The sequence below is a fragment of the Urocitellus parryii genome, chromosome 11 (assembly GCF_045843805.1).
Source record: "Urocitellus parryii isolate mUroPar1 chromosome 11, mUroPar1.hap1, whole genome shotgun sequence".
In the NCBI taxonomy this organism is placed as follows: domain Eukaryota; kingdom Metazoa; phylum Chordata; class Mammalia; order Rodentia; family Sciuridae; genus Urocitellus; species Urocitellus parryii.
In genome coordinates, this window is record NC_135541.1 from 3374203 (window position 1) to 3387838 (window position 13636).

General features: G+C 58.2%; 1 protein-coding gene across 1 annotated transcript in view; it reads right to left on the reverse strand.

Moving 5' to 3' along the window:
- Window positions 1–13636, reverse strand: part of Nphp4 (nephrocystin 4) — a 100810-nt gene that overhangs the window by 12069 nt on the left and 75105 nt on the right. The window contains exons 17-20 of the mRNA XM_026386062.2: window positions 10050–10210; window positions 6955–7135; window positions 3753–3878; window positions 1622–1830 (exon numbers count right to left, since the gene is read on the reverse strand). Of these exons, the coding sequence (XP_026241847.2) occupies window positions 1622–1830; window positions 3753–3878; window positions 6955–7135; window positions 10050–10210 (677 nt within the window). The remainder of the gene's footprint in view (window positions 1–1621; window positions 1831–3752; window positions 3879–6954; window positions 7136–10049; window positions 10211–13636) is intronic.

A 13636-nucleotide genomic window follows, 5' to 3' on the forward strand; every position in this document is an offset into this window, starting at 1 on the left:
TGCTATACAGAGGGCAGTTGGGGGGACCTGACCCTGGTGACCAACACAGCTGGCCCTGCCTGGGGCTGTGCAGTTACTGCATCAAAGGACTCGTGTGGGGACAGCCACTGAGTAGAGCAGCAGGGCCAGAAACCAGGGTGAGGGCCTGGGACCTGTGCTACAGGCCACTGCATGCTGGATTCCTGTCACCTGCAACCCCACAGCATCCCTCACCCCTGCACAAGAGTGGCAGCCTCCCTCTCAACCCAGGGTCTCCCTGCAGGCCTCTGGCTGCACACATGTAGTGGCTACCTCTGATCTTGGCAGTCACTATGGGCACTGGACACACAGTAGGCTGTGACCCTCACAAGGAAGAGGAGGCACAGGGACAGAGTGTCCCCTGGCATTACAGGGTAGGGCATCGGGTTGCTGGAGCTTGCTCCCAGCCACAGGCCACAGGACCTTCTGTTGAGAAGCCCTGCGACACTTGGCCTCCTGCCTAGCTCTGCCTCCCTGGGGCTGTGCCACCTGCCACAAGATGACCGGGGTCCCCCGCTGCCTGCTGCACAGCCCTTGGGGCCAAGGCCATCCCAGGATGCAGCGAACTTGTCCCCCAGAGGACCAGGCGGGGCCCAGCAAGCCGGCCCAACAAGAACAGCCTGACTCCGCCGCAGCACCTCTGCTTCACAGGGCCCCGACTTGTGAAGGCTCTGGAAGTGACAGGAACCTCTGATATGTGATCCCTGAGTCACTTCACCAACCTCCTGCCGGCCGCCAGCTCAGGACCCCACGGGAAGCTGGGGGACAGCTGGTGGCTGGACTGCCTCCGCGCCGGCTGGCTCACTTCTCCTCACACCATGCGACGGCGAGCTGGCCAGGTTGCTAGGGACACCACCACACAGCCACCGCCACTGAGGACCGCTGTGTTCCACCCACCACTCCCTGAGGGAACCTCAGTGAGCCCACCGACCGCTGACGGAGCCTGCCTGGGGAGGACTTGTGGGCGTGGAGGCCAGGCAGAGGCCCCGGAGGACGAGCCCACCAAAGCCGGCTCACGTGCCCACCTCTCCCCCCGGCACGCTCCCATCTACACTGCCTCCTTCCCCCAGGCTGACAGGCTGGTTCTCTGCCTTCCCCAGGCTCCTGGCAGGGACCAAGGCTCCTCCCGCCCCCAGTGCACATGGCTCCCGCAGGGGCTAAGCAGGTGCATGCTGCCATGACCCGAGGTCCATGGGGGTGTTGGTGGCAGCATGGGTTCACATACCATGAGGTGTGGCCGTTCCTCCCCCATTTCTTCATTGCAAAACCTTACAGGTCTATTTAGACATTCAGCCAGAAAAGGAAATTCTTTTGGTCAAGTTGACTCAAGTGATAATCCCAGACATTTAAGCTCTTGGCCCTCAAATCTGGGGGACCTCAGAATCACCTACAGCTTTCTTAAAACCCCAGCTCCAAGGCATGGCCAAGCTAAATGGAAGCAACTTCCAAGAGTAAAGCCTAAGAATCAGCTTTACTTAAAAGAGTTCCAGAAAATTCCAACCTGAAAATTGCCCTTGTCTCTTATAACCAGGATTTGGAAGAAAGTTGACAGAGGACCAGAAGGAGGGAAGGACAGACATGGGTACACAGCCTGGACCCTCACCAGTATGTTTGTTCTGCGGCTGCCCGGCTCCCCTCCGGATTCCTGCAGGCGCACAGACCGCATCCTCTCCAGCTTGCGCCTGCGGACAGCATCAGCCTCATGGCCAGCACCCTGGAGCCCCTGGCCGCCCCTCACGTGGGTCAGCAGCATGGCGGCCAGGTCGCTGTCCACATCAGCCAGCTTCTGTGCTTGGACCACATTTTTTCCTGCTGAAGGGTCAGAAAAGGAGTCAGGGGGGGCTGTGTGCAGTCCATGCTCTCCAAGCAGACAGTGGTGGGCCACCCAGAACCACTTTATCCAGACAGGAAGCTCCAAGAGCGAATCTGATTCTTCTTTGTAGGTCCCGTCTATGAGTTCTAAGGTGCTGACAGATGGCAACTCCCAAGCCTGAGCCCCACAGCACCTCTTCTTTCACCAGCCTCTCAGATAAAAAGAATTTGGAGTCTGGTCCTTGGATACTCCATTAGGTGACTTTCTGGTGGGAGGCTCACGTGCTTGGATCTAAAGGGCACCAACACCAGCCAGGATGTGGCTGCAGCTCCGAGGCGGCCCCTCCAGGAAGCGTCCTGCAGGTGGGCACCATCCTGTGCTCTCAGGGCACCCTCACCCAAGCCCACGTGTGCCGTCACCAGTCAAGCTCAGCTCAGGAGCAGGGGGCTATGAGGGGCTGTGTCCCTTGGCTGGAAGCCTCCCAGTGTGTCAGAGGCAGATGGAGTTCAAGTCAAGCCTGGCTCCAAACGCCCCTGGACCACCTGAGCCCAAGAACAGCCTATGTCCTTGGAGGGTGGGCTACTCACACCCTGAGCACCAGGAAAGCCACCAGTAGGTGACAGAAGCAGAGTTGTGCTCACCCCACCCCACCCGCGACGGAGGTAGGGCTACAGGTGGTGGTGGGACTACCTTCAGGGACAAGGCCACATCAAGAACTGACACATGAGACTCCCTGACATCCAGCTGCCGGGCCAGGAAGGCCAGGTAAAGGGACACCCCAACCCAGGAGCCAGGTACTCCTGGCACACAGCCACCACCAGAAGTTTCCTTGAGCAAAGCAAGGCCTGCAGGGACCCTCCTGGCCAGGTCCACCTTCCATCAGACACAGAGGGCGTCCTCCCAAGCAGCTCTCCTCTCCCCTCACAAGTGCCACTGCCAGGTCCCTCACCATCATTCTATTTTAAAGACAAATAATTGCTTTTTAGATACCACAAGTTGGTTCCAATGTCTTACCATCCCTAAAGGACATTTCCACGTCTAAGGGCGCAGGCATATGGGAGGAAGCCCAGCCAAGAATCACGTCTGAGCTATCCAAAATTTAATATCCATATTAAAATGAGGAGCGGGCCCAAAACAGACTCATGGCTCCCCTGGGTCATGGGTCCCTCCGAGCTTCTGCTGAGCACACAGGCCTCTGTCCCTGGAAGAGCTCGGTTGTGCCTCAAGGTTCAGGGATTGGACAGCGGCGTCCTCAAGGTCTTGCAAGATGGAACCCAGAGCCCCACCCAGCTCCAACAAGCCATGGCTCTGCCTCCCTCCTGGAGCTCCAGTTCAAGGCCAATGAAGCCAGAGGACTACCCACACAGGACGGCTATCCACAACATGTGGGGAGAAGGCCACGTAAAAAGCATCACCCATTTTTACTTCAAGTGGCGTGTTTAGACCTAGGTCTGTGGGTTTCATTTCTAAGGGGACAGAAAACCCCAGCAGCTCACTGCCGTGGAAAGCACTTTTGCCAAACCCAGATCTTGCTCTCCAGACCCAGGTGTTTCTTTCCAAAGCTCTGTAAGTGGCTAGGAAACCAAAGGGGAGTTTCAAGTGTGCTTTGAAAATCAGCTGAGGTCCACCCTGTCCTTTCCCCTTCCCTGCGGTGAGTAGCTGGCCAGACCCGAACACTGCCACAGAACCACCATCTCCCCATGAAACCACACTGCTGGCCACAGGGCCCAGCCTGGGGGAGTGTGGTGGGGACAGTGGGTCCAAAGGAACCTCATCAAGGCCGGAAGCTGGTCACAGCAACCACTTGCCCCGGCCCCCGAGGGCCCCCAACACCACAAACACAACATGTACACCCTCTTGTCCTGCCCTGGCCCACAGCGCCGCTCACCACCACCCAGGGAGCCCCACAGCCTCGACTCACATCTTGGTCCTCCCCTTGGGAGGAGGCTGCCCCCAGAGAAGCGACTGGCTCCGTCACTGGAGATGACCCGAGACCTGGATGGTGGCAGCATGCTAGAACCCCTCACTGGCCGTTCACACGCGTGACCTGAATAAAAAGGATCCGGCATGAAACAGACACCAAGGGGGAGGCTGACGAACCAGCAGCCCTCGCCATGAGGGTTCCAGCCTTCAGCCAGCACCCCAGCACCCGCTCTGCTCGGAACGCACTCAGCAGGCAGGGCCCCTGGCTCTCTGTCTCTGAGGTGCACCCTCTCACCGTGAGGACTCACATTGTGTTTTTTTTTTTTTTTTGGACAAAGGGTCTCACTAGGTTTCCCAGGCTAGTCCCCAATTTTTGACCCTCCTGCCTCAGCCTCCTAAGTCACTGGGAGTACAGGTGTGCACCACCACACCTGCCAGTCAACACGGTTCTCATCCTTGGATTTCTGGAACATATCCTGCAACCTCAGCCTCTGGAAGTGGGCACTGCTGGAGGACAAGCCTTCATGCTACAAGTGCACCTGAAGGCCAGAGCCTTCCCAGCTGGGGCACTGGGACAATTCCAGATGGAGACCTGCAAGCACTGGCCACACCTCCCTGCAGCTGAACAGTGCAGTGCCCCAGGGCCTGGCAAGGACCCAGCCCCGAGGAAAGCAGGACCTCCCTGGGCCTCATGTCCACCCACCCTCTGGCTTCTCAACCGCCTGCATCTGATGGCCAGTGGGTCCCTGAACCACAGGTGAGGCCTCAGGTCCACCTGCATCCGACTGTGATGAGCTCTGGCCTGTTCCAAGCCTGGTGGCACGAGGCTCTTGGGAGACAGTGACCCAGGAAATTCTTTCAGGGTCGGGATCCAGTCCACATAGCTCACAGGTGGGCGACATCGTTCTTGGAGCATGGGCTCCAGGAGGGTGGGTGATGACAATCACCACAGCCATGAGACCAGCAGGACCACACGGACCCACAGAGGAGGCCCCAGCAGGCCACATCCCCGCCCCACCCAGGGCACTCGCACCCACAGCACTGACTGTTGGAAAGATGGGAAAATAGACCAGGTGAGCCGAGCCCACATCCGCATGCCTCCTCCAGAGGGGATGGGCACAGTGAGCCACCTTACACTGGTGAGACAGGGTGACGCCAGGGAACAAGGTGCCCACAGCAGGGGCCTCCACACACGCAGGCAGGGCTCATGCAGTGGCCTGTGGCTGAACACAGCACGCCACCACCAGCTGTCTGGCCCCACACCTCGGTCACTTGTCAAAGTCCACATCCTGGCTCTCCTTGAAGCATGCACTTGGCTGCCATACGTCCCCTGAGGACACAGACACTTGACCTACAGGGCCATCTGCCCTGACAGCTGCCTCCAGGAGGTTGCAGAAGTGAGAACCAATCTCCCAGCTGACCTGCTGGCCTATTTCACAACCAGATCACCAGGGGAAGAAAGCAACACAGTTCTGGCCATCCCTGGAGGACAGCGACCGAGGAATTTGTTTCAAGGTCAAGATCAGGCCACGGATCAGAACACAGTGTGGAAGAGACTGCTGAGGAGCCAGGGGGCCTGGGAGGAGAAGCACCAAGCCAGAGGACAGTCCTCTGCCCCCCACAAGAGCCAGGAGCCCTGAGTGGGGCTGGCGGATGGCTGCATCTCCACAGGCAACCCTGCGTCCTTGCTCGGCTTCCCGCTGGAACAAGCGCTGTGCAGCGCCCGCTTCTGCCTCCCGAAGGCTCCCACAGAGGTCTTCCTATGCAGTGGCAGCGCCTCTGTGCCACGCACAATAGCCAGTTTTATAAAGAAATAAAGGCCATACCACTTTATTCTTAAAAAAAAAAAAAAAAAAAAAAACACAAAGTTCACAAGCGCAGCTGCTGCAGGGGTGCGCAGTGCTGCGTGAGCGTGGTCCCCTGCGGCAGCTCCCCTCCAGTGCTCAGAGTCCCTCCTGCAGGCCGCAACTCTCCTTCCCCTGGGCTTATCTCTCTCTCGCAGGCAAAGTATGAAAATGACAATTTAAGATAACATATAATGGAGCCCATCTTTCTCCTCAAGATAAGATTAAGGCCTGGAGCCACTGCACACTTGTGGGCGGGTGAACTAAGTTAAGCGCAGCCAGGGGCTCAGCTCGGCGAGTGCTCAGACAGCGCCTGCCGCTCACAGTGGCTCATTCACTCCTCCAGAACCTAACTGAGCCTCGCTGGGTCCGCACTGTCTGCTTTCCAGACTGCCTCTCGTCTACACTTGTAAACAAGCAGCCAGAGCCTCCCAGAATTAATGGGCTGTGCGCTCCCCCCGCCCCCTGCTGCCACCGCAGCTCTGACACCCTGTGCTGTGCCTGCACGTGGTGGAGCAGCCCGTGGGTCACCAGGACACCAGGTCAGACCAGGTTTTGAGCAATGGAAAATTCCCTAATAAGATAATGGAGGCCTGTGTCCCAGCCTCATGGAGTGTTCCAGAACCTTCCAATAGCTTGTCTCACTGCACTTCCCATTTTGCCTAGAAAAGCCCGACTGTTTCAGAATATCCCCAAGGGAAGATCAGTGGGTGTGTCACAGGACCAGCAGGGTCCTTGTTGGCCCTCTGGGGTGGCCACAGGCAGGCACCTAGCCTCTGGAGATCTCCACCCACCAGCACTGAGCAGCCCCAACCCCATGGCTGCCCTCTGTTGGAAACGGGAAGCCCAGGTGGGACCATGCCGAGCCCCCGACCCCGGCCCAGACACAGAGGATGAGAACAGGGCTCTGCTCGGTCTCTGCCAGCAGCCGTGGGACTCCATCTGCTCAGTGCCCGAGAGAAACTCCCCTCTCACCCTCCCGGGCTGCTCGGAGGATGGGGAGCACCTCCTCTCCTCTGCGACGGGCAGTTATGTGGACTGCACGTCCAAACAGGAACACCCTCCCAGAATCCAGCCACTTGAGGACTGTCACGGAGTCGCTGGGATGACCCACGGAGAGCACCAAGAGACATCACGTGGGCCCGTCTGAGGTGGCAATGATCTCAGTCCTGGTCAGTAACTGAGAACGTCAAGAGGGGCTCGGGAGCTGAGGTGGACTCCTGAAGCCAAGCGGACCTGCCTCCTGCTGATTCCTACCAAGTACACAGTGCCCACGCTGCCGCTGGCCCTCACGCTCCGCAGAGACCAGCCGTCCCCGGAAGCAGCACAAACCCAGGCAGCACTGCCAGGACTCACCCACGTTGGCCAAGGTCAGGTGCAGCAGGCCCCTCACCACCGTGTGGACACCAATGGGCTTGACGCTGCCAAACCTGGTCGCCTCTCCACTCACCACAGACGCGTCCTGCTCATACTCGGTAGCCACGACCTCGAGCTCATGTGGCACCTGCACAGCCGGCCGCCCCTGGCGGAGGAGGTGCTGCGAAGGAGAGACAGGCGCTCAGGAGCTGGCTTCCACCACCCCTCCCCGGGATCCCTGCAGGTGCAACCACTCCAGAGCCCCGAGAAAGACCACTGAGCGTGGGGAAGGCCAGGAACCCGAGAGCCCTGACCACGTCCACGCTGCGGGGGAGACCTCCTTAAACCGCGAGTCCTCAACATCAGGGGCTTCTTCAGAGACTCTGGAAGTGGACCCAACCTGCCCCCTGAAAACACTGCCCCTGGGGATGCACAGTGGTCTGGCACCTGCCCTTCGCGGGGAGAAGGACCAGAGGTGGGCAGTAGAAAGAGATAAGGACCCTGCACTGAGCCGCACTCAGGAGTGACCTGGGCAGCAGTCTGAACTGATGAGCACAGGCACAGGGCAGCGGAGGCCAGCAGGGCAGGGGAGGCCAGCAGGGCAGGGGAGGCCAGCAGGGCAGCGGAGGCCAGCAGGGCAGGAGCGCACAACACAGCCTGCACGACTTCATTGTGGCTGGAGGTGCCCAGAGGGCCACAGCAGGGGCCACAGGGCACAAGGGCCAGCTGGAGCGCGGGGCTGAGGCACGTCGGGAAGTTAGGCAGAGAGAGCACAGGGATGCGCCAGAGCCAGGACGGTATGGGCAGGACCTTGCCGGCCAGGGTCTTCACATTCCACCCCCAGCCTCCGCCCGAGCCCAGGAGCTTGCTGGCGTGCAGGGGACTGTGCTGCCATCAAGGCTCCAGCTCGCTTGCACTTTCTCTACTGCGTGGCTCCCTGGACCAAAGCAGAGGTGTGGAATGTTTTCCAACTCTCACTGCAACCAAAGCACCTGCCTCTGGGAGTGGAGAGGCAGACCCGAGCCTGCCCTCGGCTCCATCATGCAGCACCTGCTGGCCTGGCGCTGCTGGTACCCACTGCCCGACTCACAGCACGCACGTCCCAGGCCAGGACCCTTGGAAGGTGAGGTCTGGGAAGACTCCTCTGGAGAAGGGGCAATGAATATCAGAAGTAACGTCAGCCTCACGAGGAGCCGTGAACAGACACAAAGCGGCACCCTGGCCCACCAAGCCACAGGGACTTAAAGAGGCCAACACCCTTAAAAAGGACACGTGTGCAGCAGCCCAGGCCCTCTCATCTGCAGGCCTTGCCAGCCTCTGGGCCGCACCCATCTGGCCCTGGGTACCTGCCACCCTCGCTCGGCAAGGAATTCTGCTGCCTAGAACCTGTCGTCTGGGGACAATGGAACAAGCACAGGTTTCGAGTCAAAATCCTGAGCTGGAATTGGGCTGAAAACCCACCCTGGCTGTCATCAAGCGTGACCCTGGGCTTCAGCCACACCAAAGGGAGCACGCAGCTGCTGGCAGCAGCTCTTCCGGTTGCCACAACAACATAAGAGTCACAGGAAATTCAGCTCCTTCAGTTACAGGGCAGTGTCCGGCACGCCCACCAGCAGGCAGAGGCGAGCCACAGCAGCCTTGGTGGGCAGAAAGCAGGACGACCAGGCGGGGCCGAGCGCGGCTCGGTGAGGGCACACATGCGCACACTCAGAAGAGAAAGGACAGCACAGCACTGACCACCCAGGACCACGCCACAGGAGGCCACCTCTCCCACCTTCACTTCCCACCTTTGCTCCTTCAGTTTTAAACCTAAAAGACTTTTTCACTCAAAGTTAAAAGGGTTTTATTTTTTTAGTTGTAGATGGACACCATACCTTCTATCTATCTATCTATCTATCTATCTATCTATCTATCTATTATGCGGTGCTGAGGATCAAACCCAGGGCCTCAGACGTGCTAGGCAAGCCCAGCCCCTGAAACTCAGTTTTCCTTGGTCCAACCCTGTCAATACACATCACGGCACGGCACTGGGCTAAGGGCTGCTCTTACGGGAGGGAATCAACGGCTTCTGTCTCCAGGTATGAAGGAGAACAAGGACACAGGGTTTGGCTGGGCCAGGCCCCAGGGGGGTGAGCCCCCCTGGGCAGTGTGCGTAGCCTGGCTGTGTACCCCACCCTGCTCTCGGGCAGTCAGGGCCAGGGTGGGAGGCACAAACAAGACTCCAAAGACCAGAAGGGTCGCAGCAACTGAGTCCTTACTGGCAGACCCTCCCCAGGCCCCGACACCCACAGCTCTACCATACCCCTAGGGAGCACATCCTCCTCACTAAAGACACTGAGGCGGGCTGAGTCACAGGGTGCACAGGGAGTCAGAATCAGAGGAGGGAGGGACAAGCTGAGCCCAGGAACAGCAGCCTGCTGTCAGGGACCCCTGGGGCTGCACATGGGAGGACAGAGAAAGCGAGCACATGGCGGAGGAGGGGCAGTGATGGCCAGGTCTGCGTCTCATGCTCAGCAGGCCACTAGAGGGCCATATCAATAGAGGGGCCCAGAGTGCAGGAGGGTGTGGTCACATGGGGTTGAGGCAGGAGAGACCCAGGAGCCATGGTTATGGTGTCTCCTCCCCCTACCCCCACAGGCCTTGAGAGTAAGGCCCAGGACATCCCGCAGAAGCACACAGCAGTTGTCATGGTGTCTGCCTCTGACCCACTGTGGTCCCCTGCACGCAGTAGGGAAGGTCTGAGGAGAAGCCGCAGAAAGCGCCAGGACAGGACAGAGCTGGGTGTCAGGATACGGACAGGCACGGTTGGGGGGTTTGATTCTAACTAGAATTCCTTCACTGATGACCATGCCATGTTTTCACACCTTGTCCCTTGTTCATTCCACCTTCAAGGCCACCCACCTGGCTCCTGCCCTCGGGAAACTTACATCATCACACCCAAGGAGCAGCAGACGACAGGACCTGGCAGGCCAGCTTGCAGGGGGCTCAGCACTGTTCTCAGTGAGCAAAAAGCAAACCACAGTCCAGTGCTGCATGGTGACCAGCACTCCAGTGGACTGCCCTGTGAGCCATGCCTGGCCTGAGCAAGGCCGTACCTTCATCTGGACGGCGGCAGATCCAATGAGGAGCAAGGAGTCCCCGTCCCAGACGTCCATCTGCAAGGTCTGCACGGCCAGGTAGTGGAGGAACCAGCGCTGCTCACCCGGCTTCAGGAAGCCAGGGCCCACCACGTACCTCAGCTGGAAGCCAGGAGACCCTGTGCGAGGAGGCCCCATGAGGGCCCAGAAGTAATTGGAGTCATTTATCATCTTTACTCTCTGAAGAGATCTCTGCTCTGGTCATGATTACTAATTTCTGCTTCCGTCATATTGATAGTTAAAAAACACATTAATCAAAAACATCATAAAAGGCCCCAATTAACAAAGCCAAGAGTCATGTTCAGAAGACTACACTTCTTTTCAATGTACACAGTAAACTCCCAAAATAAGATCTATGGCTTCCACCAAGTCCTTGTAAAACATCTATGATGGATGGGAACAAGCGCCCTGATGAGGCTCGCTGGGAAGCTCATTATTCTGGGCACGCAGAATTTAAGGAAAAACGCAGCCGACATCTGCTGTCAATATGGTGCACGCACGCACACACACATGCACATGCACACACACACATACACCTCTCAAGCGCAGCAGGTGCTTCAAGCTTGTTCAAGTGTGGGATCTCGGGACCTAGAACGGAGCTGCCCTAACACAGGCCGGGCAGCACCCCACGGGGTTTGCGGGCTCCTCTTGGAGGCAGTGCCTGGCTATGGGGCTGAGACATGAGCCGACTGCAGCCAGCCTTCGTCCTGAAGTGGCACGATCATTAATTCTAAATTGACACAAATGCCACTGAAACTTCCATTAGATGAGGTTCAGGGACAGCGATGCTGACAAGTTCAAATCAACACCCCTGGTCTACCCCCACGGATCAGCATTTGTGAAGCACCAAGGAGCAGAACCCTGGTCTCTAGGAAGAAGGGGCAGGAGTCTGTGAGGTCCTCCACTGGACTGAGGTTTATATATGGTTGGGCCACAGGTTCCCTCTGTGACTCCATCTCAGGCCACCTGTCCTCAAGACCAGGTGGCAGTGCAATTACTAGAGGGAGGGACACAGCCTAAGACCTTGAGCTTCAGCCCCAGGGTAGGTCCCAGGGAAACAGGGTGAGGAACAGCTGCTTAGGCCTGAAGGGGCATCTCACAGGGCCAAGGGCACGTAAGGACCCAGGACAAGAACAAGGAGGAGCTGGTCACCAAGGCCAGCGGCAGGCAGCATGCCCCAGCATGGCCTCTCAGAGGTGGCAAGACCCTCACCCCCAACTCAGCCTGGTCCTGCTCTGAGGACTCAGTGGCCTGCGATATCTGGCTGAGCTCAGGACACCCAGGTTCAGGTGGGATCCCCGTGTCGCACACCCCTAAGCACCAAAGCCCGGGCTCCTGGCACTAAGGGCACTTATCCCACTCACCACAGACCCAAGCTAAGGAAGGGGCAGTGTGGGCCCTCCCCACACTCAGGCCAGACCTGTGGGGTGACCTCCCCAGCAACACCCTGCGTGGGCACAGGCCCCAGCTGGACCCTCCCTTATCCCCAGCCAGCTCTTCCTGCCACCTGCTGGGGGCTCCACACCATAAGCCCGTCGTCACCAGCGCTTCCATACCACCATCACTTGGCTGCCTTAGCCAACAGTGGCCACGCCCCTTCCACACCAGGCCCTGCACCGAACATAGAACTCAAGGTCCCAGCCCATGTGGCGCTCAGGCTCTGGGGTTGGGGACTGGCCCTGAGCTGTGCGTGCTCCCGGGGGATGCACACAGGCGTGGCCGCCTTGCTCTGGCCATCACGGCCCCTCAGAACGGGCTTCCCAACTCTTCCCACCACGGGTGCAGGCGATGTGCTCCCTGCCCAGCTCCTCGGAAGCCACTCCTGAGGCTCTGGCTGCCCGAATTCCATCCAACAGCACTGCCGAAGGCCCCAGCAGAAAACCAACCAGTGTGTGTGTCAGCCCCACCCGTCAGCAGCTGTGATGGCGCCAACCAACAGCTGCACCGAGAACAGGCTCCAGGCGCAGGACATCTGCCTCCCTCACTCCCCAGGTGGGTCCCTGCCAGCTCCTTGACCCAGCCCGGGTGGCTGTTCTGCGCCCTGTTCCATCTCCACCTTCCCTTCAAGATCCCCAAGCACCTCCTTTGCACAGTACACGGAGTTCCCTCGGATCACGGGAACTTCCCAACACCACGCTCCACAATCACAACCTCTGAACAGCAGCCACGAGTATCCACGCAGCCAGCAAAGCAGAAATTCAGAGAGGCCACAGCGACGGAGACAGAGCCCTGCCCACTCGCAGGCAGACCTAGTGGAAAGTAAGTCAGGAAGGACACAGACGCAGCACAACAGATCCGTGGGACACCTGCAGACAGGCAGCAGCATGCACCCAACGCACAGCACTCCTTTTCAGGTGCACCTGAAACCTCAACAAAAAACAGCAACTTAAAGGCCCCAAAGAACACCTAGGTACACTCCGTAAAGCAGGAGCAGCCCAACGATACTCCCTGATCACAATGCAATAACTGGAGTTAGTAATAAAATGTCTGAAATTCATAACTTACTTGAAACTATGTCAAAGAGCACCCACAAGCAAGGAGGACCCTCCAGGACACAGCAACACTAAGAACACTCTCTGCAGAACCAGTAAACATGCAGCTGTCATCAGAGGAACAGTCCTGCCTGGCGACTGCACCCCACCGAGACCAAGGGTTAAGGTGAGTGAACCAACAACTCAGGAAAACTGGGGAGACAACCGTGAAGAGTACCAGAAAGGAGGAGGACAAAGGAAACAGTAGAGACCAACCAAACCCAATCAGTTAGAAAGGCGCACACCCACAGGAGGCAGACCTGGCAACTCTCTGGAGAGGTAGAAATGCAGGACGAAGGCGTCCTTGCTCTTGGGGAAGACACCTGCCATTGTTCATGGACTCCGCCAGAATCTGCCCATAAATCCAACAGTCTTCACACTGACACCAAGTGTCCACGGGAGACAGGCCACGCAAGAATGCCCAGGACACCCCGCAAGGAAGGGCAGCAGGGTGGGAGCTGAGCCCACTAGCACTGGGCAAGTGACGGAGAGGCACAGGCTAATGTGGGCTGAAGAAGGGCTTTCACAGTTTAACGGGTTGTTGAAAAATATACAGGGACAAAAACGTGACAGAGACCACATGTGAACTCTTTTGGAAAGTGGACTAGTCTGAAATGTCTGCTACCCACACCTTCACAGAAACAGTCTGCCAATCCCCTGGTCTAACGGAGCCAAGCAGAAAATCCAGAAATCCACCCAGGTACTCAGGGTGGTGCGTGGTAAGGGTGGCTCTTAGGACACTGGGGAAAATAGGGACATTTTAATAAATGGGTTGACCAGATAGTCATCTGGAAAATGAGAGCAGGATCCACAGCGGCCACCACAGGAGGACAAACTGCAGCAGATGAGAATCTAAGCTAGAAAGGGGCCGGCACGTGGTGGGAGGAAGCAGCCTCAGTCTCTCAGAGTGGGAGAGGAGAAGGCCCTCCCAGCAGACTCCAGAGTCCCCACAGAGGAAAGAGGAGAGGACACATGGACCCCCCAGCAGCAGGACTTCCACAGAGCAACACCCAC